The following is a 26,677-nucleotide window of genomic DNA, read 5'->3' as shown; positions in this document are numbered from 1 at the left end:
AAGTTTCCCAAAGTTTTCTGACAATTGAAGCACTATTAACTCTCAGCCTCTTTACCATACCACCTTCCATTTGTTTTTTTCAAATTTTGTCAAGTTAAGCATTCAATCAGTAGTCTGCGTGACCAAAGCTTACAGTGAGCTGGTTTGAGGTGGCAAAGTCACCTTTGCAATTTTAAAAAATGCACCATGCATATTTTGAAATCTTCCCTTTAATGCTTATAAACATAGTAATTGCATTTCTATTTGATTTGTGTTTACATGTACAAACTGGAAAATTCATACAAGTTGAAGACTTCATAGAAGACAAAAAATCCCCTTCATACTAGATTTAGTTAATCTGTAGCAATTGAAAAAAGAAATTTTACCCAATGCTTATCGTAATGAATCTTATTTTTTTTTCCCTCCAGAACAAATTCCAAGGCATGGTCTTTGATTTTGTAACAAAACAAGCATTTGATATCAGTATCATGATACTTATCTGCCTTAACATGGTCACAATGATGGTAGAAACAGATGATCAGAGTGAAGACATGGAAAACATTTTATATTGGATTAACCTGGTGTTTATCGTACTTTTCACTGGAGAATGTGTCCTGAAATTGATTTCACTTCGCCATTACTACTTTACTATAGGCTGGAATATTTTTGATTTCGTGGTTGTCATTCTCTCCATAGTAGGTAAGAAAAATTAATTTTCATGAAATGGCTAATTCTGGGGAAACTGAAAATTAATTTTGGAATGTAAAGTCTGTTTGCATTTGGGTTCATCATTGTGATTAGAAACTCTGACTCCTGTTTTTCTGTCTTCTGATATCTTACTACCCAAAAAATAACATTAAAATAAGAAATTTTTATCCGTGTGTTTCATACACTCTTACTTTTACATTGGTTGAAATTAGACCCTTATGCTGAATTCAGTAGAAATTCCTCAGCATGGAAAGAAATCAATAAATGAAAGGCAATTCTGATACAAAATAACAGTGGCAGTTGCAGGAGAAAACAGATTCCTTCAATCCAAAAGTGAAATCTATGTGGGACTCTGGGTAGGCTAGCATGCAAGCAACTCAGACAGCAATGTAAAATATTGAGCTTCCTGCAGAGTTTCATTTGATCCTGAGAGGTTTTACACCAGCGCTAATGTGAGCAAATGAAGAAGCAGAACTGAAGCAGACATTGTAAATAAATATATGGTTCTACTAACCTTTTCTTTATCTAGAGCAGAAAGCCTGAAAGAACTGCATCAAAAGTTGTTCCATTTTAATTGTCAGAACTTTAATTTGTCATTTTGTCATTTTGTATGGAAATAGGATATATTTATTATTTTCCTGCTTCACTGAGGCCCATGTTATAATGCTCTTCAATGGGTTCTAGGAAGCCCTTATATTATCAGCTTATTTATGTTTGGAATTGCTGTGTCATTATTACTAGTGATCATATTATTTCAAATGTGACTAAGTTATAGTTCTCTTTGAACTTACTTTATTTGAATATCATAACTTGATTACATCATTTGAATACTGCTATAAGTATGATCTTTCATATTAACTGGCATTATTTTTGTTAAACAGAAAGCTATTCTGATCTCACCATTTGCAACTCTACATACAACAGTTACGAGTTTGTCCTAAAAAAGTTTGCCATTTTGTGTCTGTTTGCGTGTGCATTTATACAGTTAATGCTTAGAAATGTCATTGACACAGTTCTTCCTTATCCTGCAAATTACTTCAGACTTTCTGTTGGGATTTACGGATTTCACTGGCATAATGGATGCTAAAGGTTTTGCAAAAACAACTGATTGGCCAGAAGCTGAATTTCTGAAGACTCTGCAATTTTCCTATTCTTCTTAACATTCTACAATGTTTGTAGGATAAACCTTTAGCAGCAGCTTTTAAATGTAATAATATTATTTACTAATTTAACTTGTTTTTCAACAGGTATGTTCTTAGCTGAGATGATTGAGAAATATTTTGTGTCCCCCACTTTGTTCCGAGTCATCCGACTTGCCAGAATAGGTCGAATCCTGCGTCTCATTAAAGGCGCTAAGGGAATCCGCACTCTGCTCTTTGCTTTGATGATGTCTCTTCCTGCTTTGTTCAACATTGGTCTGCTGCTGTTCCTGGTCATGTTTATCTATGCGATATTTGGCATGTCCAACTTTGCCTACGTTAAGAGGGAAGTTGGGATTGATGACATGTTCAACTTTGAAACATTTGGCAACAGCATGATCTGCCTATTTCAAATCACCACATCTGCTGGCTGGGATGGTTTGTTAGCCCCAATTCTGAACAGTGGGGAGCCGGACTGTGACCCTCACAAAGATCATCCGGGGAGCTCTGTTAAAGGCGACTGCGGCAACCCTTCCGTTGGGATTTTCTTCTTTGTCAGCTACATCATCATATCCTTTCTGGTAGTGGTGAACATGTACATTGCTGTGATTCTGGAGAACTTCAGTGTTGCTACTGAGGAAAGTGCTGAGCCCCTGAGCGAGGATGACTTTGAGATGTTCTATGAAGTCTGGGAGAAGTTTGATCCAGACGCAACACAATTCATAGAGTTCAGTAAACTATCAGATTTTGCAGCTTCGTTAGATCCTCCTCTTCTCATAGCAAAACCAAACAAAGTCCAGCTTATTGCAATGGATCTGCCCATGGTAAGCGGTGACAGAATTCACTGCCTTGACATCTTGTTTGCTTTCACAAAGCGTGTCCTGGGGGAAAGTGGGGAGATGGATGCCCTCAGAATCCAGATGGAAGATCGTTTTATGGCAGCCAATCCTTCTAAAGTCTCCTATGAACCAATCACAACCACATTAAAACGGAAACAGGAGGAGGTATCTGCTGTCGTTATTCAACGTGCTTTCAGGCGTCACCTTTTAAGGCAAAAAGTCAAAAAAGTTTCATGTATATTTAATCAGGATAAAGGTAAAGATGAAGATGATCTGCCCACAAAAGAAGATATGATTATGGATAAACTAAATGAGAACTCCACTCCAGAGAAAACAGATATGACCCCGTCCACAACCTCCCCACCATCCTATGACAGTGTAACAAAGCCAGACAAGGATAAATATGAAAAAGACAAATCAGAAAAAGAAGATAAAGGTAAAGACAGCAGGGAAAGTAAAAAGTAACACAGAATTTTGTGATAAACTGTTTACAGCCTGAGAAAGTATGTATTTGTGTCAACAGGACTCCTGTAGGAGGTACATGCCAAACTGACAGTTTTTACATATATAAATATATATATAATTATATATATATATATAAAAGGTCAGTGCCTATAACAAGACAGTGACCCCTCGTCATCAAACTGCAACTCTGTAAAACAGGGTAACATCTTGACAGGAGGTTGTTGTTTTTATTACCAGCTGACACTGCTGAAGAGAAGATAAAATGGCCAATCAGACTGTAGGGATCGGTTTAAAAAAAAAAAGGTGCGAACCTATGAATCTCTGTGTTTAACATGAAACACTCAGTATAAAAATTGTATCCACTGTTTGCATTTCAACAGCCACATTTGCCATATTTTTACAAAAATCAGTGTTGGTGAACTTATCATTTTTTAATTCACAGGTTGTTTACTATTATATGTGACTATTTTTGTAAATGGGTTTTATGTTGGGGAAGGGGTTATGAGAACCAGGTGTTCTACTCTCGGATTCTCTATAATGTACAGACAGAAGTGATTTGCATGAAGGCATGCTGCACTTGTAGTTCATGCATGGAAAAACATGACGTCGCACAAAGCAGCAGAGTCTGACTACTTCCATGTTTCAGGGTGGCTCTATATTTTGAGGTGCTTAATAACAGTATCCATCTAGTATCTCATCCAGACAAATTTTAATGTGCCTGTAAAGTCCCATAGAGTCTACAATAATAGAACAGATGTTTTATTTTTTCATAAGTCATTTAACTGTAGTTGAATGAACTCTACATAAAAAAATTGAGAGAGGGACATGAAGTCCATTTTTAAGTATTCTTCTGTGGAAAACAGCTTACCTGAACTTGGGAAATTTAATTTACCAAAAACAAACAAACAACAACAACAACAAAAAAAAACAACACAAAACTTAAGGATTATGAAGTTGTTCTGCTTCACCCTGCAGTATTGTTTAGCCATCTTCTGCTCTCAGCAAGGTTGACATCGTATGTGTTGATTAAAAAAGTACCGTCTATGTAAATAGTTATTTTATCCTGTGGTGCATGTTTGAGCAAACAAATAATGACCTGTGCACAATATTTATTGCATCAAATATGTACCACAATAAGTGTAGTTTGCAAGCTTTTAACAGCTAATATAAAGTATTCTGTACCATTATAGATAGTTTGGAAGCTATCACTGATGCATGTTTATCTTGCCTTTGCTGCTGTAATTTTACTCCTTCCACTGTTAAAAGTCTAATATGGGAAGCCATATCTCAGTGGTTAAGTGAAACAAATTGTTCAATCAGTCATCATTCTTTCATGACATCAAGCAATAGTTTGCAGCTATTGAAGAGCTTCTTGCTTTGCATTCTAAAATTTTAAGTGAATACTGTACGGTGTATAGTCAGACTGTACAGGATTTGTTGCAAACTGCTCAATCTGTTGAAAATACATGGATAGAATTTTCTAAGAGAATATAAATATTGTAAAAATATCATTTTATTTTATTTTTCAGCGTTTTGTACATAAAATAAGAAATGAGAATTATCTTCAGGTTGATGTCACTGTCACTTTTATTACTTTCTATCCATAGCACTTTTTAATTCAAGAACTTCACAAAATAAGAAACAAAGGAGAGAATGGGGTAGCTTTAGGTTTCTGCTTTTTTATTAGTACTGTATTTTTGCACACATTTTAATGTGAAATACGTTTCAAACTGAGTCCAAAATGCACTTGCTTCCAAATAGATATAACTTGTAATTGAAATGTGGTGGGGAAGATTTGTTTAAAATTCTAGCACTGCCTGCATCAGAAGTTTCAAGGTAGTCTTTTTATTCATGAGATCTTTACCAGTGTTTGTTTACATAGACTATTCTTATTCTTGTTGATTCATGCTGCACTAGAACTGTTCTAAATATAATATGGGATCCACGATGTTTTTTTTTTCTTTTTTTCCCACAGGGATTAAATAGCAAACTTGTAAAATTGATCACATCAGGACATTTTATGTTTCTTACACAAGCAAAAATTTGATGTTGACTCCTCCTTTTACAAAAATATTGACTTGTGTGTCGGTGAACTGCATGCAGGAAAATGCTATTACCATAAAGACCAGTAAACCACATTACAGTTGAGCCAAAAGAATAAAGACTTCATTTTTTATTGTATTCAATTGTTCTGTCTTTGTTTTCATCACTAAAAATTATTGGCTCTCAAGAGGTGCTATGACAATAAAATGTGAATATATAAAATATTAGAAGTAGGGAATAGTGACTAAAACTCAATAATAGAATTGTGAAAGGTCAAATGTTGAAGCTGTATGCTTTAAGGAAGATCTTTATTACGATTTGCATTTACTCTCATCAGGTTATTAATCCTACTACAAACCATTCTAGAGTAGGATAACAGTTATGTACACGATACCTAAACCCCTTTTTCATGTCAGGTATTCTAAGGCAACTAGAAAATCAGATGTTAAAGAAACTGGCTACCAAGGCTACAGAACAGTATGTATAATTTCAATGATATTTTACTTTAGAAATCAAACTTTGTGTATGTGTGTGTGTTGTAAGGAAAATTTTGTTTTCTACATAATTTGTAAAATATTTATAATTTATTATTTTACTTTAAGGCATGAGGGTGTGGAAGCCAGCAGAAACTTTGCTGGAACTTCTATTAAAGCATCAAATTCATAACTTAAAAAAAAAAAAAAATCTTAGGGTGCCAAATGCAATTATAATTTCAAAACACAATAATACTAATTTTCTATGGTGAATTTATACACAGTGCTTTTCACTGCCAAGGAGCTGGCATATGCACTAAGTGTTGTGCACGTACCTGTGGAAGTGCTGGTATAAGAATGCAGAAGACAGGTGTAGAACAGGCATTGCAAGTGTGGTGGCAGTGGAACTGAGAAAAAATTTGCATTTTGGGGGAAAGAATACAAGTATTTCTTGTGTCAGTCTTGTCATGCAGATTTCCTAATTGAATCTCAACTTTATTGAATCCCTTATGAGATGTCTGGATGTATGTTGGGAAAATGCCTTGTATCAAAGTATTTATTCTCTCCTAGGAAAGCTTCCTGTGCTTCCTATACAGAAACAAAGCAGTTTTCTGTAAAATGGAGGGACAAGAAATTGTCATTATATATATATATTTATTTAATTACAAGGTATGACTATCCTCTCAATGTATTAAAATGAGCAAGAGTTCATTTACACACTTGCAGTTGTCTGTGATCCTGTAAGACATGGACTTAAAAAAATAGTATGTGCAACACTGAAAGTAGGGGAGCCAAATTTTTAGGTTGCAGTCACATTTGAGTGCTATTTTTTAAAAGAAATTTTCTCTGTTGTAAATTTCAAGTACCATCCTGAACAAATTAAAAGCTAGGCAAAATCTCAACCTTGTTGCTCCTCCGGGCACAAAGAAAGAGCCTTTATGTCTTGTGATCCCAGCCTGAACTCATGTACATCTCTGTGGCACATCAGGAAAACCGAACACACCTGATCACATACGCGATGTGTCTTACCCCCGAGCGTGGACCCGAGATCAGGGCAAAAACGTCTGAATGGACTTTGCCCCGAATGGAGTAGGAGGACAGCTTCCTTCATCTCTTCTCTTACAGTTTTCAATCACTAATGGTTTGTTGAGATTTTTAATTCCACACATCAGTGTTACAGCGCTACTGTAGCGAGCTGTTAGGCCGCAGCGTTGCAATTCGATTTTCCCCTCTGCCTGGAAAACATCAGTGCTCAGGGTAGTGTCTAAGAAAGGAAGAGATGAGAGGAAGTCTGAAATCCCATCACCGAATTAGCAAAGCTACGACCGGTTCGTTGGTTTTGTGGCAAGAGAGCTGTGAAAAATAAGCAGATACACGCGTTTGTACAGAGGATACCATTCAAGAACCAATCCATGCTTCCTGCAGCGATTTGTACGCACCGGCAGCCTAGCGCCAACACTACCAGCGCGCTCGGAGCAGACAGGCGTGCTTTTGCTCGAGCTCCCCCTTATCCAGAGGCTGGTCCCTCTGCCCTGCCGCTGCTCCTCAGCCCTCCCGGTTCGGGCACGGCGCTGAGGCGGGCGGGCGGCGGGGCCTCGGCATCCGCTTGCGGCCGCCCGGGGCAGGTGAGGAGGCGCAGGGGAGGCGGGCGGGGCCAGGCTGAGGGGAGGTGCGCGCGGCACGTCCGGGGGCGGCCCTGGCAGCGGCGGCTCGAGCCCAACGGCCCCGGCGGGGCGGCGCGTGGAGGAGGCGCGAAGCGGCGCGAGCCCAACGGCTGGAGCCCGACGGCCGGCGGCGGCGGCACCGGCGTGAGGTGAGGCGAGGCGCGGCGGGGCGGGGCGAGGCGAGGCGAGGCGAGGTTAGGTGGCGGGGGGAGCGGGCTGGAGGAGCCGAGGCGAGCCGGGTCATGCTGTGCCGTGCCGTGCCCGGCGGCTCTGGCAGCGCTCCGTGCCGCTGTGCGCCGAGCGCCGCCCCGAACGGCTGCGAAGTCCGAGTTGGCCGCCTTTGTCTCGTCAGTGCGGCGGGAGGCGTGACGGTGTGAGGAGCCGGAGCGTTTTGCGTTGTTACTCTGGCAGGCGTTGGGGTGAATAAAGAAAGGTACGTGAGCTCCGGTGCTGAGGCGGCGCTGTGGTGGCTCCCGGACTGCCTCTGTGCTGCTCTTGTCAGAGGACAGCAAGCTCCAAGAGCTGTGGGCTCTGAAACCCTGCTCTAAAGCCTGGCTGCAAGGAGGGGGCTGCCCGTCCTGTACGCCTGCTCCTGGCTGCTGATTTGTTTCGGCATTTTACCTTTGTGGTGTTTATCCTGTGAAGCGTGGTTCAGGCTAGCCCGGCAGCGTACCTCACTAGTTGAAGACAAGTCAGTAAAAATTGCAGCTATCATGTGCTTAAGATAGAAAATGGATTAAAAAACTGAGACCTTCAGAGATGGCTTCTGTTTATCTTTATGACTAAATATCCTTTACTTCACAATGATCACAGGGATCCTAAGCATAGCTCTTCAGATCCATTTACTTTATCTACCCTGAAAGAAACACAGCTTTCACCTGTGTGTGGTGTGATGTTGGTTGATATTAGGGAAATCTGTCCACAATTTGAGTGAAGTGGGCCCAATCTCAGGCACTTTCAGGAACATCAAGCAGTCGGATACTGGCTGTCATCTTCACGCTACAGGAGCCCTTATTTACGTGATTCAGCGAGGAGTGTTTGCAGTTTGCAGTTTTATATTATTGTGAATTTATTGCTGACTTATGCCTTACTGTTTAGATTTCAGATTCTGACAGGTCCTTCTAAAGACAATATTAAATAATTTACTGCCTTTGTGATTGCATAGCAATAGCTGGGGGAAATAAGTAATAACAACTGCAGGATATTGTAATTGTGTTGTGATTACACATGTCCACTATTGTAAATTGGTGTAATTTAAAAACAAAAAGCCTTGTAAAGAGGATACCGATGATCTGAACGCAGCCTGGTTTTGTGCTTGTGACGCTGGCAGTCCGGTAGCAGGAGTAGCAGCGCCCAGCCACAGGCAGATGTTACCCTGTAACCACCGCGCTGATGTAACGCATCAATGTGTTTGTGCAAGATGGAGAGGGGAGTGAGTGGGACTGAACCGTGCCGTGGCTTCTTTTTATTTATTTACTTATTTAATAGTGAAATGTAAATAGGGGCATATTTACAGGTGGTTGGTAGTGACTAATTTAGTGGAACAATGAACTGACGAAAAGGGGGGGGCTTGATGACCCTGGCAGCGAAGATGTCTGCCTAATGTCTGTATGAATCTGACAAATGCCGAGCATCCTTATTACTGAAATGACTCATCAAATAGATGCAGCTTTAAGTGAAGAGTTGATATACACAGATAAGATCTAGAAGATTAAATATTTTCCTGTTTTATTTTCCTTTTAAAAAATTGTTTACTGTTACTGTAGTATACTTTGTGGTGTTGTATCAGTTCATTAGTTACATTAGTTGGTTAGTCCACAGTTGTTCTTCCTCACCAGTTTATCAAATGAATAATGCCATGCTATTGTGAATATAAATTTATTGTATTGTACATTGTATTATATATATTGTATATGGCATTATAAATATTGCAATACCAAGTATTGAACACTGAACTCTTTCGTTTTGTTGTTGTAAATGACTTGACTTCTTAAGCTCGGTTTAAATATATTTGCAAATTTTCCAGCTCTAGTAAAGATGCAGGTATTACTCCGTCCTTCAACTATCCTGTTTATTGTATGGCTTTGTCATGAAAAAAAAACCTGTTGCCTTTCCTGGATGAGTTCAGTCTCCATTGGAGATGACTCCCACTGCTCTGATCGCCCTCAGCAGTTTGATGGCTTGTCCGAGGACTTCATGAGACCTGCACGGTTCTGTGCCAGGCTAGGCAGACCAAGACAAGAAGGAGAGGGGGCATGACTATGTTTCCAGATAGCTACCCAAATCTGCACTCCATGAGGCATGAAATGAAGAGTTAATCAAACTAATTGGTTTTGGTAGTCCTATATTCTGTATAATGTGCAGCCTGATAAGCAAGTGTGGTTTGAACAGTTAACAAAGAATTTATTTCCTAGATAACAGCTCTTCAGAACTATCCAAAACTGTGAGCCAGTCTGCAGATTACACTTGCACTTAGATTCCAAGATTTCTTTTAGAAGTATTTTGCTATAATCTGATGTTTAAGTAATTGCTGTGTTAAAACAAAGATGTATTTAATATACGTATATAATTAGAGAGAGACTACTTCTACATACAAAAGCAATTTCTGCAGATACTGTTCTGCAAAACTGTTTTCTCCAGGGTTCTTCCCCACTTCATTGTGCTACAGACCAGCACAGAGGTCAATTAATTTTAACAGTATTTATATGTAATATGTTTTGTGTGGTGTTCTCGAGACACTTTACATCATTACACATGCTTGACAGAAAAATAAGTCTAGCATTTCTGTAAGATTATAATGGGGTGCTGTAAAGGGTATGTTTGATTGCATTGTGAATTCCATGTTATTACATGGATGCTTTGATCAGCATTTTTGTTGTTGTTGTTGTTTTATTCGCGCTTCTGGGAGCTGTTTGTGTTCAAGTGGGAATTGCATGACTCTGATTTTTCACTTTGCTTTGAAGTGACAACAGCATTCTCAAAAGGGATGGTTTTCTATTCTAGCAATCAAACGTTAATTTTTGTTACCTGGTGAGAACACAGGTACAAAAGCAAACTGTATGTATAAGTAACCTTGAAATACTGCTTTAAGCAATTGCATTGTAAATATTGCTTTATGTAATCTGTTCTATGCAATATTCTTTTTCTTGTGTGTGCTTCTTACCAAGTGCTTTAGTCTTTTTTTTTTTTTTTAAAAAAAAAAGATCTGTTTATTTTCCTGTGCGCAGATAGACTGAGCAATGTAAATCAGGAGTGCACGTTTTGTACCAAGTGTATCTGGGAAAGAAATGTGCAAGCTGGTATTCTTATGTTGTACATAGTACATCTTTTTAAACCGTTCTTTGCTTACCTTATTCTGTATAAATTGATATGATATATATCATTTTTAGTGGAAATTTGCTAGATACTTGTAGGGGAGAGTATGGAAGTAAGATCTGAGGAAGCATTTTGTTTTCAGGTTGAAAATAACACGAGCATTTTTGATAAGAAAACCAGGACTAGTGGTAATTTCCCAGCAGACATGTTTCTGTTACAGCCTTGCTATGTCATGACTGACTTTTTTGCAGTTCCCATGGCAACAAGGATTTTTGATCTGCAAAACAGAACACTGTGTATGGTTTGAGGGGGTATACATTTTCTTTATTACAGAAGCAATTTTGATCCATGAAAGGAGCTGATCAGGCTCCCTGGTGTCCTGCTCCCATCCCCCCTTTAATAATCTATGTTTTGTTTGTATGATTACATGTAAATGTGAATTCCTTTTTGACAGGAACATGGTTACCAATTTTCATTTTTGTCATAGTATAGGAGATGGTAGAAAATTTGTAATGGCTTATTGTAATTATAGCCTGGAAAACATCTTCCAAGTGGGGTCCTGACAAACAAGAAGCCACATTTGTAAACATCATATATGCATATAAAATACTGAGAGTTAAAGCTGCTCAGGATTTGCATTGGCTTTCACTAGTATCTACTTTGGCTTGATGGACACTGTTTCCAAGATGAATTGATAAAACAGGTACTTTTAAAATGGACTTAGATGCTTTAATACAAGAATCCTAAAATAATATACATAATTCACATACTAAAATTTGTGAATAGTGGTGGTAATCTTGTATGTGTTTTCATGTGTATACCTACCCCTCACCTTTTCAGGTGAATATACTGATGGCTTTGCTCAAAATAGTTTAGGAAGACTGAGGGAAAAGCTCAGGGTCATGATTAGAGCTTTGACGCTTCCCGAATGCTGGTCCTGAGGTCTGAAGATTCCCCGTTGGCAGCAGTGTGTGGGTGATGGAGGTGGCGGGGCACCACTGCTTCCTCCAGCGTTCCTTTTCTTGGGGTAGCTCAGAGACACCCCTTTGTGAAAGACCTTTCACTAGTGCTGTCGCCTGCGTGTGTCTGAGCTTGCATCAAAGTAAACGGCATACGTGTGAGAGAGAAACCAGGGTTCGCACCCAGACCCATCCATGACTACTGTGAGGCAGCATCAGGTTTCTCAAATGAAGCCTAAACTGCCCTAAAATTTCTGAAATGATTGTTTTTTTTTTTTTCTCTTTCCTTTATTGGCCCCCTAGTAAATAGATTAAACAAGGTAGGTGTGTGTAGTTTGGACTTCTGCGTCGCCCTTCTCTTGAACAATTCTTGAATCAGTTCAACACTAAGGTTAAATGGTAGCTTACAGCCTGCAGCAGTGTCATTCAGAACGTTTTACATGACTTTTGGGCATCCTTACATTTGGGAATTCAAGAAAATCAGGATATGAATATTCAAAATTTGAACATGGGTATGCAAAGCTTTATGGTGACTGACAGCATCTGGTAGTGTATCAGGTACCACCTCTGGAAACAAACAAACTCATTTTTGTTAGCTTGACGGTTTATTTTGATATTTGCCTTTCCGATGTTGCTTGTAATACTAGGCAGCAGAGTTTTTCACTGAACCGTTTGTCCAGTGCTCCCTGAAAATTCAAGAGAAGGTAGTTGCTGGCTCAGGTGTTATGCTTGAGAAATGTGTAAAGTTTGGGAGAAAGAATCCCTGACATGCGACTAAAGAATAGAAAGAGTTCTGAGTTGCAATCTCAGATCTCTTCCGCTGTATGTGGAGAGGCTGCGGGGCTGGTGGTTGTGTGGAAAGCAGGATGAGTGGGTCAGGTGGCTGGCATCTGCCTCGCTGTTGAGCTGCAGCAGAGGAGACAACAATGCAACGATGCGGTCACTGACCCTGGGTTGTTCTGGGCTATAAATCCTGCGGTTGCAGCCTCTGTTGTTCCTCAGCATGTGCTGTTCACGTTTAAGGGCTTTTCAGCTCATCTCTATCACCATCTGCTCCGTAATGGAAACAGAGTAGTTTCGCTGTATGGGAGCCCTCGGCCTCCCTGTGTAGAGGAGGAGGTGTGCAGAGCCCTGGTCCGGCCCTGGGAACTTCGTTGTCTGCATGGCTTCGTTGGGGTGCTGGGCACTACTCACCAGTCTGTCGTTGTGGGTGGAAAACAAAGGTAGTCGTTCATGTATGGGGACATACATGTTTTTTATACTACATGTGCTTTCATGCTTGTGTATGAAATACTACACACCCTAATGTGTCTCTAATTAGAAAAAGGAAACTAAAGTCCATCTGTGGAACGCCTTGTCAGCAGGAATGTATTGGTACCATTTGTCCTGCATGGGCAATTAGAAAAGCAGCAGCAGCATTTCTTAACTGCAAGTATGCACTAGGTGTCAGTGCATGATCACACCGAACTGGTGTTTGCATGGTGAGGTTCTCTGGTAATTATGGTACCTCCCTTATGGATAGCGATTTTAAAGAAAATTCCTACTTTGTCTTCAGAATGTAGTGTGGCTTAGACTTAAGCCACGCTACACATCAAAAGGAATTAATTCAATTCCTTTTTTTTTAGGAGTGGTCTGATAAAAATGTTAATTAAAAGAAAACCATACTTAGTACTAAATAAAGGTAATTTAAAGACTTTCAGTAGTTCATGTGTTGATCATCGTCTAGATTTCTTGCCAGTATCCGGTATATTATTGATGAAATACGCTACATGAATCTGTTTCTGATCTTGCGTATGACTAAATTTCCTAATAAGATGAGAGAAAATCAGTTTTTATAATTATGCATTATCTGTAGAACAAACACAGTCAATTATTTTCAAAACTACTGTTTTTCTTAAGGTTTGTATAAGATTAAGTCTGTAAATATCAGCCGAAGTGGAAGAAACGCCATGAATGTAGCTAAAATTGCTTGGTTTTATGGAAGAAAATGTTTTGTTCTCTTGTTGTATCCAGTCACTAGAGTGAAAAATCACGTTCATTAGGATATATTTTAATGCCTATATTACTTGCATCTCAGTATTAGATTATTTGACTTTTAAACAGATTTAAATTCAGAATATTTAGCCTTTTTTTAGCCTAATTCTAGTGATAGATGACTAGAGAATGTATATTTCATATATATTCAATCAGCATTCATTTAGAACTTCAACTTGTTGCAAAACGTTTTATTTCTGTCTTGTGTGCTGAAGTACTCAGTGAGAACAGTGCATTAGTAGGCTGAAGTATCATAAATAGTCGCTTGTTAAATATTTGAAATGGCTCTCCTGTATCTTCCATTTTGTACTCAAATTCTATTAAATTTTAATCCATAACAGTGAATGGTAAAAAAAAAAAAAAACAAAAAAAAAAACATATTACTATCTCATATGTAATGTATGGAAAGGCTGCCTTTAGCACAGCTCTGTGGTACCATAAGGAAGTTGTTAATGCCCGTGCTAGTAGCTCACAGAAGTTGATTTGTTTACAAACACACGTTTTTCACTCGCACTTAACATTATGTTGCTCTGTGTTCTGTGTGGAACACAAATATTGATGTGACTGATGGCTGACCTTCAGTATTTCCCCTATTGTTGCAGCTGTAAAAGAGAACTGTTGTTGGTGTCATGTTTGTTTATTCAGTGACAGGACGACACTTAACTGTCAGATAGTTTCTATCCATCCATTCATCAGACATAAAGACGTTATTTTTTTTCCACCCCAGTTGCCCTCTGGTTACGTTGTATAATGAGTTTTAAGCACTTACATCTTTCATCAGGGGATGCAGCTACCTGCATAGCCAGATTTTAAGACAAATGGCTGATCTGGCTTGCATAAGAAGGTCCATAAAAAGTACACTAGTAAGTTAGTAGAGATTAAAATAGAGCTTTGCCTAATATATACTCCCTTACACAGCCATACTGAATATAAATGCATATAACAAGTTCTAAATATAGGAGAGTTTGAGTGACTTGTCACTGCATGTGATTCTTTGACTTTGTGTCTCTGAACACTGAACAAAAGCCCATTCTCCAGCTTCAATTGCTCATTAGCTTCACCAGAATTATTATAAATTCACAATGATGCAGAATAGAGCAGATTCTGTCACTGTTTTAAAAATTGCCCTTAACTAAGGCTTAAGAATTAATGCATAAGAAAGGCTGATTTTTGTTTGTTTGTTTCTAATGTCAACTTCGGGATTTTTATAGGACCTCTCTTGAGAAGTTCATCTGTCTGAAAAGAGATCTGTGTGCTCAGTGACAAAATTTTATTTTCCCTTATTTGACATGGCTTGAGCAATTTGGTTAAAATTATTCCCAGTGCTTTCTTTCCGCTGTGCTGCTTCTCATTGCCAAACATGATGTTTTCTTGGCATGTTGCCGGTGAAGTTTGTGATTTAGAGAAGCATTTTTGCAATGTCCAGTGCTGCCCTGGAGGTGATTAAAAAGGCATCTGCAACTCAGGAAATCAGTTTGGCAGTTCTCTACTGCTTTAACCTTTAATGTAATGCTTTATTTCCTATGCTAAAAACCACAGTAAAGCTCAGTCATCCTGCATTTCACTGGGATTTCTAGATGGCTAAAGTGAACATATTAGCAAAGTAGTATGTCTGAATTTCTGATCTCTAGAGTATAGGCAGCTGTGTACACTGAGAATCCCCAGCACTGATCCCTCTTCTGTGGGTGGACTCTTGATGTAATAGGATCGTCTCTGTTACAAAAGATAGGCATGCACTTGTTTGTTGTAGTTGAGAGCACTTCCTAAGAAAGTGAGAGACTTGGTTACTGTTCTTCCCTCAGCCTGAAAGTGTTCCAGCCCGCACCTGCATCTTCCAGAAGTGTGTCATAAATGACAAGCTGTAACATAATTTGGAGCAGATAATGCTGAGGAGTGTGTCTTCTGGGTGAAAAGGGACAAAAAGGGGTGTAACGCTCAAGCCTCATTACCGGGTCACTCAGCTGAGCAAAGGGACATCTGGGCTTGCTTTCATGTTCACACAATTGTTTCTGTACTGTACACAATGCTTTGGAAATAGGGACCAGACTCCAATTTCCTCCTGAGTGTCCTCTTCAGAACTCTTCTGCAAGTCTGTATGTGGAGGTGCAGGTGGATTGCTTGCTGAACAAACTTTGGTGTGGCTGAAACGTCACCTGGAGACCAAGTACATTTTAGTTTATCAGCAAAGCTTTGTGCAGACAGTCTGAACTCCACCTTAGCTATGACACAATAAAAAGGTAAATAATGAACTTTTCTACTTGCAAGGATCGTGACAAATCAGGCACCTATTGAATTTCAGAAAGGGCAACTGATCTATCAAGCTATTTGTGTACAGTGTTTTTTAACAACTTTGCTATTTATGCATATAGTGTACTTGAAAATCACCATTTGGTCACTTCTCTTTGATAACTGGTTGGTGTGTTGATGGCCAGAAGATCTGAAATCTGTTAGAGAAGATTGGCCTTAAGATATTGGTGTAGACTTAGGAGCTCTCTAGAAATGTACATTGAGTGATTTATGGCCAGTCCCCCAGCATTAACTGCATCTGAGTGTAAAGCTGCTTTTAAGGGCACGTGTTCAATCTGTAAGGCTGAGCACAGGGTAGCTGTGGAGTCATGCATTAAGCTGCACTGGGTGGAGAGAGCCGAAAGTTGTAGGGGAAAAAGATGAAATAGAATGGCTGGGAGACTGCATATGGCTGAAATTAGAATGGTGGCACGCGAGGCAGAATTATCAAACATAAATTAAGTTGATTTTTAACTTAATTCTTTGGAAAATGACAGGTGCCCACAATGCTAACTTGGGGTCAGTGTCAAATGTTTGGAAAAAATGTATTTTGGGATTACCCTGTTCTTGGTGTTTTTCCACCTTTCCTGTCTGAATTAGAACTTTGTAACTGATATCAGTAGAACTATTTAAGGTCAGAATATTCAGCTTCACAGATTTACGTTTTGGGGTGTTTCATTATGTTGCATTACTCTCTGCAGTGAAGGCTTCTTAAAGAACTACTGAAGACTGTCAAAAAAGGAACAGTATTAGTGATGTTTGTCATTTAACAAACTTAGAGTAACACTTGAATACACGCGCACATATCTCTGCATTCAGTAATACAGGTTTATTAGCATCTGTGGGAATTGATTACCGTGAGCATCCCATATAAAACATTCCTAATTTGAATAGGAACTTTGATTTTATGACAGAAATACAGGGATTAGACTGATGTTGTAGTTCCTTCTCCATAAAATACCTCACCCATGGCCCTAAAAGAGAAGGGGTGGAAGGGGAATCTTATACTTGCCAAGTACAAATGGTCTTTGATATTTATTAAAGTGATTAATAAAATAATGAAAGTCTTCAGGCAGCCTGGGACGTGCATTTTTTTTTTGGGGGGGGGGGTGTGGAATCTATATGCCTAATTGTTAGCAATGTCAGAACTGGCTCGATTCAAAATCAGCTTAAAGGTTTCATCAAGTCAGAGCATTAGTAGAGAAAGATGGAATATAAATAAAAGAAGAAACTTGTATGACCTGCAAAATAAGCAGAAAGAAAAAGAACACTTATTAATCTTTCAGATACTCAGTGGTGGTGACTAGGTATGGTCTCATAATGAACTTGTCACGGGGGGGGGGGAAAGGTTCTATCCCTCCCTGAACTAGCTATCAGTTGCCTTTTTGCTGCCAGTCTGTCTGTGCTCCTTCCAAAAGGGGCAGTACCCCATCTCTTTTCTTACCTTGCCATTCCAGCATTACACTCCTTACGAAGCTGATATGGCTAAAAACTTCTTTTGGAAAAAAAAAAAAATTGTCAGTTTTTGTTTTGTTCTGTTAAGTTTGCTTAATTTTGTCTTTCAGTCATGACATCTAGATTATGGTTTATAAGAGTCTTGTTTTTAAAATCTGATGTTTCAGGCTGTTACTATAAAACGTGTTGGTATGTAAATAATTGGAACTGGAAATAATTTCCATGCTGGAAAGCTGCTTTGTAAGATAGTCACAGATGAATTAATGTGAAATCATATATACTCTTGTGCAGAATTTCTTTGCTTACCTTTTCTCTCCCATGTTTCATTTATTATTCCACTTTTGATTTCACTGAAGGCAGGTGACTGTACTGTTAAACTGATTGAAGGAATACAGATGGATGTTGGTAAGTGGGTGGGAGTCTGAGGAGTTGAAATTTATGCAACTTGCACTTGAAGATGTGAAAATTAGTCTGCCTTGAATATGTTTCTCAATTTTGCCTTGAAATTTGTTCCCACCTGGAAGTGTTTTCACGGAGGTTTCTGGTGATTTTTATATGAACTGTATTTTCTTTTTTAAGAGGAAAGGAGAATTTGTTTTGGTTTTGTTTATCACGGGCTAAAGAAAAACTTGCTTATTATAACAGAGGTCTGCAGTACCGTTTCCCTTAAAACTGAGAAAGGAACTATAGCTCTTTACAGCTGCACAGAAAGCAGTGTATTCCTTTTTTCTTTTTTCTTTCCATCTTAGAATAGTGTTTACAGCTCCTTGAAAAATTCCACCTCACATAACGTTGTCATGTCCACTGACCAGTATTGCCACTTTTTAGCATCCTCATATGCTATATCAAAAAGGCTTGTTTTTTTTTTACTGTTGTAAACTGAAACAAATACTGTTAGGCACAGCTGCTTCAGAAATGGCACAGTCCTCTATGTTCTGTTAAAAAGTAAAAATGTCTGAATGTTACGATGAAGTAATCATGTTCTTTCTTGAAAGAGTTTAGATTCTCGAACTATAGGGTGACATGTTTTCACTCTACATCGCCTGCAGTTATCCAGCTGCTGCTGAGCAGTCATCCCTTCAGGCTTCAGTAAACGCAGTCAGTAGGGCATTCCAGCCAATATAACTTGTATGCCTGCTGCATTTTCGTATGGTGCTGCTTCTGATTTCAGAGTTCTGGTTTGGTCAGAGACTCACACAGGTTCTGTGCGGAGCCTCTCACTATTTAAATCTTGGATTGTTGGAATCCGACATGCCTTGAAAGATTTCTGAGGCTTGTAGATGACAGCATTTGCTCACCATTTGTGGGGAAAAAAAACTCAATTCTCCTTTTTTTTTTTTAATTTTTTTTTCCGACTCCATCTTTGAGAGTCTTTTTGAGAGGTTGGGCCTTTTCCTCTCATGAACTGTGTTGGCCATTGGCTTAACTCTTGGCTCCTAGCCATGGGAGGTGTTCTTATTTTAGGCAGGTTGGTCATTTCTGGTCATATTCTTGGTCATTTTGGATTTCAGTGCCACAGCTGATCTTCCAGCCAGGCACTAAGAGTGATCGTCGTTCCTAGGCCACATTGTCTCTGACACCTAAGTAGTGCTCTGTGCCAGGCTTTCGTAGCTTTCTGTAGAGGTGCTGCCCTTTGTTATTTGCTGACAGATCTTTCAGCAAGCCGCTCGCTGTTGTTCAAATTATATGACCGCACCTTCCAGCGTGGCAAGATGCAGTGTTTTCAGGAGCCTTTCTCCTAACCCTGCTACTTGCAGTTTATCAGTTCATAGCAACAGATATGTTTTTGCTGGAGCGGAGTGGGATTTTTTTTTTTTTTGAATGGTGTGACTGCAAAAAAACAAGTGCCTCAGGAAGAATGGAGCCAGCACGTGAGTGCCAGATATTCATGGGTTCCAAGGCATGTTTGCAGAGCTCTTGGCCTGTATTTCATGTCTTGAGAGGCACATAGAATGTAGGACACTGAGAAAGAAAGGGGTTACAAAGTCTCTCTATTTTCAGGAGGTCCGATAGATGTAAGGTATGGAACATGACATATGTGCCTGGAATCTTGATAGCAGAATGGTGAATAAGATTCTTATTTCTAGACCACGTGTATGGAATGTAATCAGATGTCGTAGTGACAATCTTTCAGGACAGCTTTATCCTGTTGAAAACTTGACTGCTTCCCGTGTTTATATCTGAGGTGGTAACTTCTGCTCCTGAGCCAGGTAGTAGCCACTATGTTTCTTAGGCAAGTGGCTGATCCTGTGGTCAGTAGCCTGATGAACAAATGGGTAAGTCTCAAACGTCTGCCTGTAGATTTCTCCAAATACCAACCTCCATCTGTGTCTTCATTAAGCAGTATGCCTGAGCTGATCTCACGCTTTAGAATCTAATTACTGTAGTTCCGTAACGAAGGACGATGTGATGACCTATCAAAAAGTTACATAACCTGAGGGGAGCTGCTGGGAGTCACCCACAATATAAGTGCCTGTGTGGATTATCAAGTGAAGATAAAAAGAGACATTACTTACTCGTATTCAGAGTTCTTTGACACATGTAAATCTACGTTTTTCCCCCGGCCATCTCTTCCCTTCCTTTCTGTCCCACTTGCAAATATTTGCATTTCAGAAGAAACCAAAATGATGCAGAATGTGCTACCCAGAATCTTAAATGTGAGAGCAGATGGGACACAGCACATCCTATCCCAGGTTGCAGAAAGAAAAAGTGGTCTAGTCTTGGTGTGAAGGTACATGTGAACCGTAAGGAACTACAGTTACTGATGAGCTGTTACCTCCATCTCACTAACTATTGTGTGTTTCTTCAAAATACGAAGTAAAGGCCACTAGCAGTAAACTGAATGCAGAACTATTGATTTAGCTTTAAAGAATTTTAACTACTCTATCTTTAGATAAGTAAATCCATCATGATTCCAGGAAGCAAATTGGTATGGGTACTAAAGCAGGTATGGATCAGATATGGGATAAAGTAAAGGAGAGAGAGGGGAAAAAAAATCTGTATTATTAGATAAAATAGAAAAGCTGACTTTTTTTTTTAATTTTATTTTTTATTTTTTTATAAAGAGGTATAAGGTCTAAAGGGAAAGAAAATGGGATTACTGTTAGAGACTGCTGAGGGAGGGGAGTGGAACAATTAGCTCTGCTAGGGAAAGAGGCTGAAGAAATATTCTGGGAAGGATCGTGTTCAGTTTTAGCAGTGGATGTTATGAAATACAAGAGATTTGTTTGAGGTTCTAATTACTCACTAAGCTGTGTCAGCTCACCTTTACAATCAGGGCTGTCTAAAGCATTAAGATGAACATGGGTTTTATTTTATTATTATTATCATATTTTTTTTTACCAGCAACTCTTTTAATTTGCTTAGTACCATTATATGGTAAAGCAGAGGGGATTACTGAGATGTAATTTATATACACTTTTTCCTTTTTTTCTCTGAAGATTCTTTTTTTTTGTCCTATATGAAGGAGGTGATCCTTCAACATGTTACCCTTGCGTAAAAGGATTGCTAAAAGAAGCTTTAATCTTTGTAGACTGAAAGAAAATGGAAGCAAATATTTTAGTAGCAACAGACATGAGCAGGAAAAGGAGAAGTGCAGAAAGTTATTTCAGGAGTCTGCTTCCAGATGAAGCCTTTCTTTTGTGCAATGTAATGGTTCTGGAGGAAAAAACAAGGTATATTTTAAGTATTAAGTAAAGAGGGAAAACAGACATTCAAGAAAAAAAGCTGAAATAGCTGGAGGGTTATAAGCCCACCCACTAATCACTTGAGTCACAGCAGGGACTGAGTACAAGCCTGGGTTCAAAAAGGCCACTTTCCTTTCCTCCGTCTGTGTATATGCGACCTACTAGTCCAGTAATAGCACTGCAGAGCCAGGTAGCATTGCTAAGACTTGGAAGGTGCTGGCTGTAGAGGTGGTCAGCCTGCTTCACATGCCATGCCAGGGTGGCCAGCGCAGCTGGTGGCTTCGAAGGGGCGCGCAGGCAGGTGCTGAGGGTGGCAGTGGGGCAGGGGCCAAATCCTCCAGCGCAGAGCAGGGATGGCAGCTGGGGGGAAACCCAGCATTCCCCCAGGGAAGTCCAGTCCATGCTCAGCATCAGGGGCTGAATCTAGTGGGCACGTGGCCAGGTACGAGGCAGCCGCAGTGCAGTCATAGCATGGCTAAGGGCAAGAGGCTTCGTTTAAAAGCATTGTCCTAGCAAAGGGTGGGCAGGCACTCAGTGAGGCTGCTTTGGGCATCTTCTTGCAAGGCCACCAGCTGCACTGGCTATAATTTGGCCTTGTGCCCAGCCAAACCCCCAGGACATGGGTTTGTACTCAGGGCCCAGATATACTGGCAGAGTTGCATTTCACATATTTAAAATACCTTTCTCTATTGAGTAGGCTGGTGTTTAGAAACTTAATTCATTTACTTATCTTTTTTTTCCTTTTTTTTTTTCCCGCAGCAAGACTACTTGGATTTTAGTTTAGATATGCTGATTACCTGTCTTTAATAGTTGCTTCAGTCTGGGACTATCTTTGAGTTTCTGTTGTGTTTGTTGTTATTAACTTGTTTATTTCATAGCAGGTACTAGCAAGACATTCTGACTTGTTTATGTGTACTGCTCATTTCTCTGTGACTAATTATTCTAATAGTGCTTCAGGACTGGAACAGCATTGCATCTTGCATCTGTGTTGAAAAGATTTTTATTAAAATAAGTTATGAGATTACAATTCTCAGACTCTATGCATCTCCCTCAGCAGTCAGGCTGGTTGAGAGGTGAAGCCTTGGTGCACAACTCTAAATTTGTTTCTGCAGATAACAAAGAAAGTAAAGATGAAGATGTCTTCAAGCCAGTCTCATCAGGGCAAAACGCCTGTTTAGTCTTCCCTCAGTGTTCCTGAAAGTTCTTTACCACTAAAAAAAAAATCATATTGATTGTCTGGATTTGTCATCAAAGAGTTATTTTAGTTTTTGAACAGAGGCAGGAATGAATTTCCATTTTTCTAGGCACTGAGGAAGAGGTTTTATGTTAAATAGACGTAATTTGGATAAAAAGCCACCCACTTTTCTTGTAGGTGTCTTATAGAATCTGAATGTTATGCACAGGATCTAGTGGCAGTTCATTATGGTAAGAGTGACAGATAATTTTTCCAGAAGCTAAAACAGCTATTACTTTATAGTGGAAGTATGCTAGTTCAAATTGGCCTTACTATGGTTAAAGATCAATAATTCAGCGAAGAGTATAGATGCTCTTCTTTAAAGGAATTCACAGTTAATTTCATTGGAAAGCCATAGCTGAAGATAGAAATTTGTAAACAGAAAGGTACTTGTCAGCTTCTACTTCTTAACATTTTCTTTTCAAAGGGAAATCCTGGAGTACAAATGCTTTGATGTGGCAGAAAACTTTACATTAGCTGGGACTGAAGACTCATTCTTGATTTTGATTTTAGTTTAAAGCTCTCATGAAATTAATTTAACGCTCGTGTCTTCAGCTGAGCTGATACCTGATTGATATGGTTATATAAAAAATCAAATTCTCTTTGGAATTTGTCTTGGAAAACATCATTTCATCATGATTTAAGAGGCTACAAGTAGACTTAGTATCATTGAGGCACACAAGTTGAAAATTGTTTGCCCACGCATTCTCTGCATTTGAGTTCTTATTTAGGCAGAAAGTTTTGTGTGGGTGAAGTTCACGTAAGGCGTTGGCTTCGGGCAGTAGATTTTGGCTTTTAGAGTTGGATTTATACTTGTGGGTCCTTTCCGGCTTGGGATATTCTCTGAAATAAATAATGAAGAGCCATACACACCACTTATATAGGTAGGGCTTTATACAGGTAAAACATTAAGGAAAAGGTTACTACTGATTGTTCTCCTTCAGATATTTTATAAATGCTGTCTTAAGCAGGAAGAAAATGTATTTAGCTGATGCTTAGGGATATTAAAATGGCTGAAGTACAGTTACAATTTGATAGAAAGTAAAACCACGGGAAATCTGAGTTCTCCCATCCCTTTATTATTTTGGCCTTGGAACTTCTGATGCTGCATATCTTGGTACCTTACGGTTATTTTTAGCCTTCACAATTGGTATTCCTTTGCAGCATTGGAGAGTAGTAAGAAATTACTGTCATCAATCCCTGAATTGTAATTTGCATTGAGATTTCAGAGTCTTGCTTTGTATAAAAGCACCATTGTTACTTTGATAATCACAAAATTTCTTAAATGCACAGCAGCACTCTTCACTGCAAATCTGGATGGCTGAGTACAAAGCTGACATGCAAAAATATATCAGACTGTGTATAGGCAGTAACTGTGTTCCTCCAGCTGCTTGCTTGGTTTTTCTTAGAAAAAGGAGCTGAAGGGGAGAATTGCAATTTAGTACTGGAGCTGAAGGTTATTAGTACACTTTTTTTTTCTTGTCTTCAAATTTTGTCATTACCTGCCAGTACAGAGCATCCTCAGTGATTACTAAGTAGCATATTAAAACTGGTTTTCAGATGTGGGGTTTTTTTTTTGTTTGTTTGTTTGCTTGCTGTTTTCCCATTTTGCTAGCATGAAGATGGGGGTGGGGAGCAGGAAATAGGGGAGAGAGGAGAGAGCATGTTCCAGAGGATGCCAGGATGACTTCAGTTATTGGATGACTGCTGTCTGATGGATGGAAAAAGGAGGAGTAAACCTTTCAGTCTGCATTGATAGAGCTGAAACACAGAAAGCCAGTTTACAGGTAAGGGAGAAAAAAAAAATCCTTAATAGCTGTTCTTGATCCTTGCCACAGTATTTCTTGGCTTAAAAAAAAAAAAAAAAAAGGCATGTGCAAGCATCTTACTGTTTGTTCCTCATTAATGACTATGAAGCAGCTTCTCAGCTTATTTCTCCTTTGTAGGAGATTTCAACTTAGATGAGATCCATAGGCAGTGAAATCATAGGCATGCCTAATGTCATCTGATAACTCTCATTTGACAGTGTAGATATTGCATCTCATTGATGCTGAAGTAGTTCATAAGACTACAGGAAGAGAAATCTTACATGTGATGGAAATACTGTTGAAAATACAGTGTATGCTACCAGCAGTAAGACAGTGCAGGAAAATTTAAAAATGTTTTCTTTGAGTTTGGTTAGGAAAAAGGACTTAAAAATGAACTGTTTCAAAAACTGTACATATTTTTATTTAGTGTTGAACATACAGAAAGAGTGGCTCCTCAGAGCAATTCTTAAAGGATGAAGGCTCTTTTGTGGATTTTTGTATTATTTTTACACTATGAATGTATCTGGTTATAATTCAATCATAAAAATTTTGTCATAAAAATGCATATAATTAAATTATGCGTACAAGATAGACAAATCTTGTAATACCTAATGCAGCTACATACCAGATTCAATAAACTGTTGAAGTAGGTTGTATGAAATGTATTTTACCAAGTTTACGTGTTATCAGTAGCTTTTAGCTCACAGAAATTGAGGATGGCAAGTAGCAAATAACTCACTTGTTACAGAAAACAGGATTGTTTATCAAGCTACATTATTTGAGGGTATAGAATTACAGAAAAAAGTCCTGGTTCCACTGAAAAATTTGGAGACACCAATATTTGCCTCCCTGGGGTGAAGATTTCAATGTGTGAACTCTACTGACTTATTTCTGCGTGTTTTACATGTAGCAAATAGCTATTGTAGTACAGGACCCCATTATGCTGGTGTGAAGAAGCAGAAATCTTGATTGAAATAAATGAGTTGTGATCATATATTGTTGCCAATGTATAGATTTTTTTTTTTTTTAAACAGTCATTTACGTTACTTGACGTTACTGGTGGAAATAGCACTATGATGGGAATTAATTTGTTTCAGATAACTATATTTTTTGTTGCATTTAATCCCATAATTATATTAAAGGAGCTACTGCAGATGTTCAAGTAACCACTGTATATTTCTGATGTGACCTCTTTTCCTGGAATTTCTTGAAGTTAATTATAATTATCTAAGAAATACCTAATTTTTAAGCAATTTTTGATATCAAGTATTTTATGGAAGAAGTTCCTGTTTAAATAATACAGATTAATTGTTCTTTAAGCAGTTGTTAATTTTTGTGACACTTGTCTGTGTCTTTCAATACTGTATTCTGAATTAATCCATTGATAGAAAAATTGGGAGTGTTATTTCATGAACAAGCAGCTTTTAATTAGTTGTTCATCTTCCCACCCCACTGAAAATATAGTAAGGGGATTATTTAGTTGTCACAGTCCATTTATACCACATTGAAATAAAGGGAAGGATTAGAAGTTTTCTGCTTCGTTTGAGATTATCTAACTGTATATTTATAAAGCTAGATTCTGCTAAAATATTAGAATTTAGTTTTACTAGATTTGAGAGATTAAAACCAGAAAATGCATATATTCAGTTTTCTTGTTTTCACTTAGAGAAGACCTAAATTTCTCAAAATGGGATTTAATTAAAAAATAGCTGGAGAATGGAGAAGGGCAATAAAACTCTTACTGAGTGCTAAAGAGGAGTGGAAGAAACTCTGTCCTTTGTCCATGTCTTGTACACCTAACCAGCTGTAGGCATCAGGTGTGGTTTCGTTTTCTTTTAGCCATTTCTTCAGAGAATGGAGCCTGATGTAAGTTTGCTAAACAAAACATCAATAAGACTTAGTGATTTACAAAATTATTCTGAAAAACTGAGAAACTGTTTTTGTATCTGCTATTTACTGGAATGTGCACACTGGTAAATAATATTAACTGAAAAATAGATGAGTTGCATCCTGATATTTGATTATTTGTAAGCAGTTGATATGTATCTGAAACCATAAGGAAAATGTTGAATTCAATCTCAGATTTATATATTTCACCCCACTTTTTTTTTTTCCTGAAATGAGAAATTTTACTCAAACCAGCTCCAGTAACAGAGAGGAGTTGATGAAAACAAAGATCTAGTTCCACATGTATTTAAATTATTCTGTCTCCTTGGAAACGCTGCTGCTGCCGATGGATTTTGCTTTTGCTGGCTAAAAATATCTACTTAATAATGACAACGTGAAAGATACTGGATAAAACTACTATGTGTAGTCACTAGTTTTAAAGTTCCCTAATGATTCAGGTATTCTACTGAACTACAGGTTTACATTTTCTATCCACTATTCCCTATCAGCTGCTGCCAGCACTCACCGGCTTGGTGGAAATGAGATAAACTCATTAGCTTTGGTTGCAGACCCTACTGAGAAGGGAGTGTGTGAGTGGGAGGCAGGACAGCTGAAGAATTTGAAAGCAGGCAGCAAGTTGGAAAAAAGTTCCTGGTGGGGGTGTGAGCATGCATTGTGCATGTACTTGTGGGTACAGGCTTAT

The 26,677-nt window shown here is 38.7% G+C and overlaps 2 protein-coding genes across 15 annotated transcripts in view; both read left to right on the top strand.

Moving 5' to 3' along the window:
• The window catches only part of LOC106029947 (sodium channel protein type 2 subunit alpha), a 195,411-nt gene extending 190,100 nt beyond the window's left edge, over window positions 1–5,311 (top strand). For all 12 annotated transcript variants that reach the window (XM_066999708.1, XM_066999707.1, XM_066999706.1 and 9 more), the window contains 2 exons: window positions 408–678; window positions 1,935–5,311. In XM_066999708.1, coding sequence (XP_066855809.1) covers window positions 408–678; window positions 1,935–3,130 — 1,467 coding nt within the window. In that variant the 3' untranslated portion in view covers window positions 3,131–5,311. The remainder of the gene's footprint in view (window positions 1–407; window positions 679–1,934) is intronic.
• A 2,019-nt stretch (window positions 5,312–7,330) lies between these two features.
• The window catches only part of CSRNP3 (cysteine and serine rich nuclear protein 3), a 104,870-nt gene continuing 85,523 nt past the window's right edge, over window positions 7,331–26,677 (top strand). Inside the window, exon 1 of one of the 3 annotated variants that reach the window (XM_048061455.2) lies at window positions 7,331–7,459. The gene's annotated coding sequence lies outside the window, so the exon portion shown is untranslated. The other 2 variants (XM_013171388.3, XM_013171390.3) reach the window with 2 other exon arrangements.

The sequence above is a fragment of the Anser cygnoides genome, chromosome 6 (genome assembly GCF_040182565.1).
Source record: "Anser cygnoides isolate HZ-2024a breed goose chromosome 6, Taihu_goose_T2T_genome, whole genome shotgun sequence".
In the NCBI taxonomy this organism is placed as follows: domain Eukaryota; kingdom Metazoa; phylum Chordata; class Aves; order Anseriformes; family Anatidae; genus Anser; species Anser cygnoides.
The sequence above is the reverse complement of the archived record's forward strand: the minus strand, read 5'-3'. Positions and strand labels throughout refer to the sequence as shown.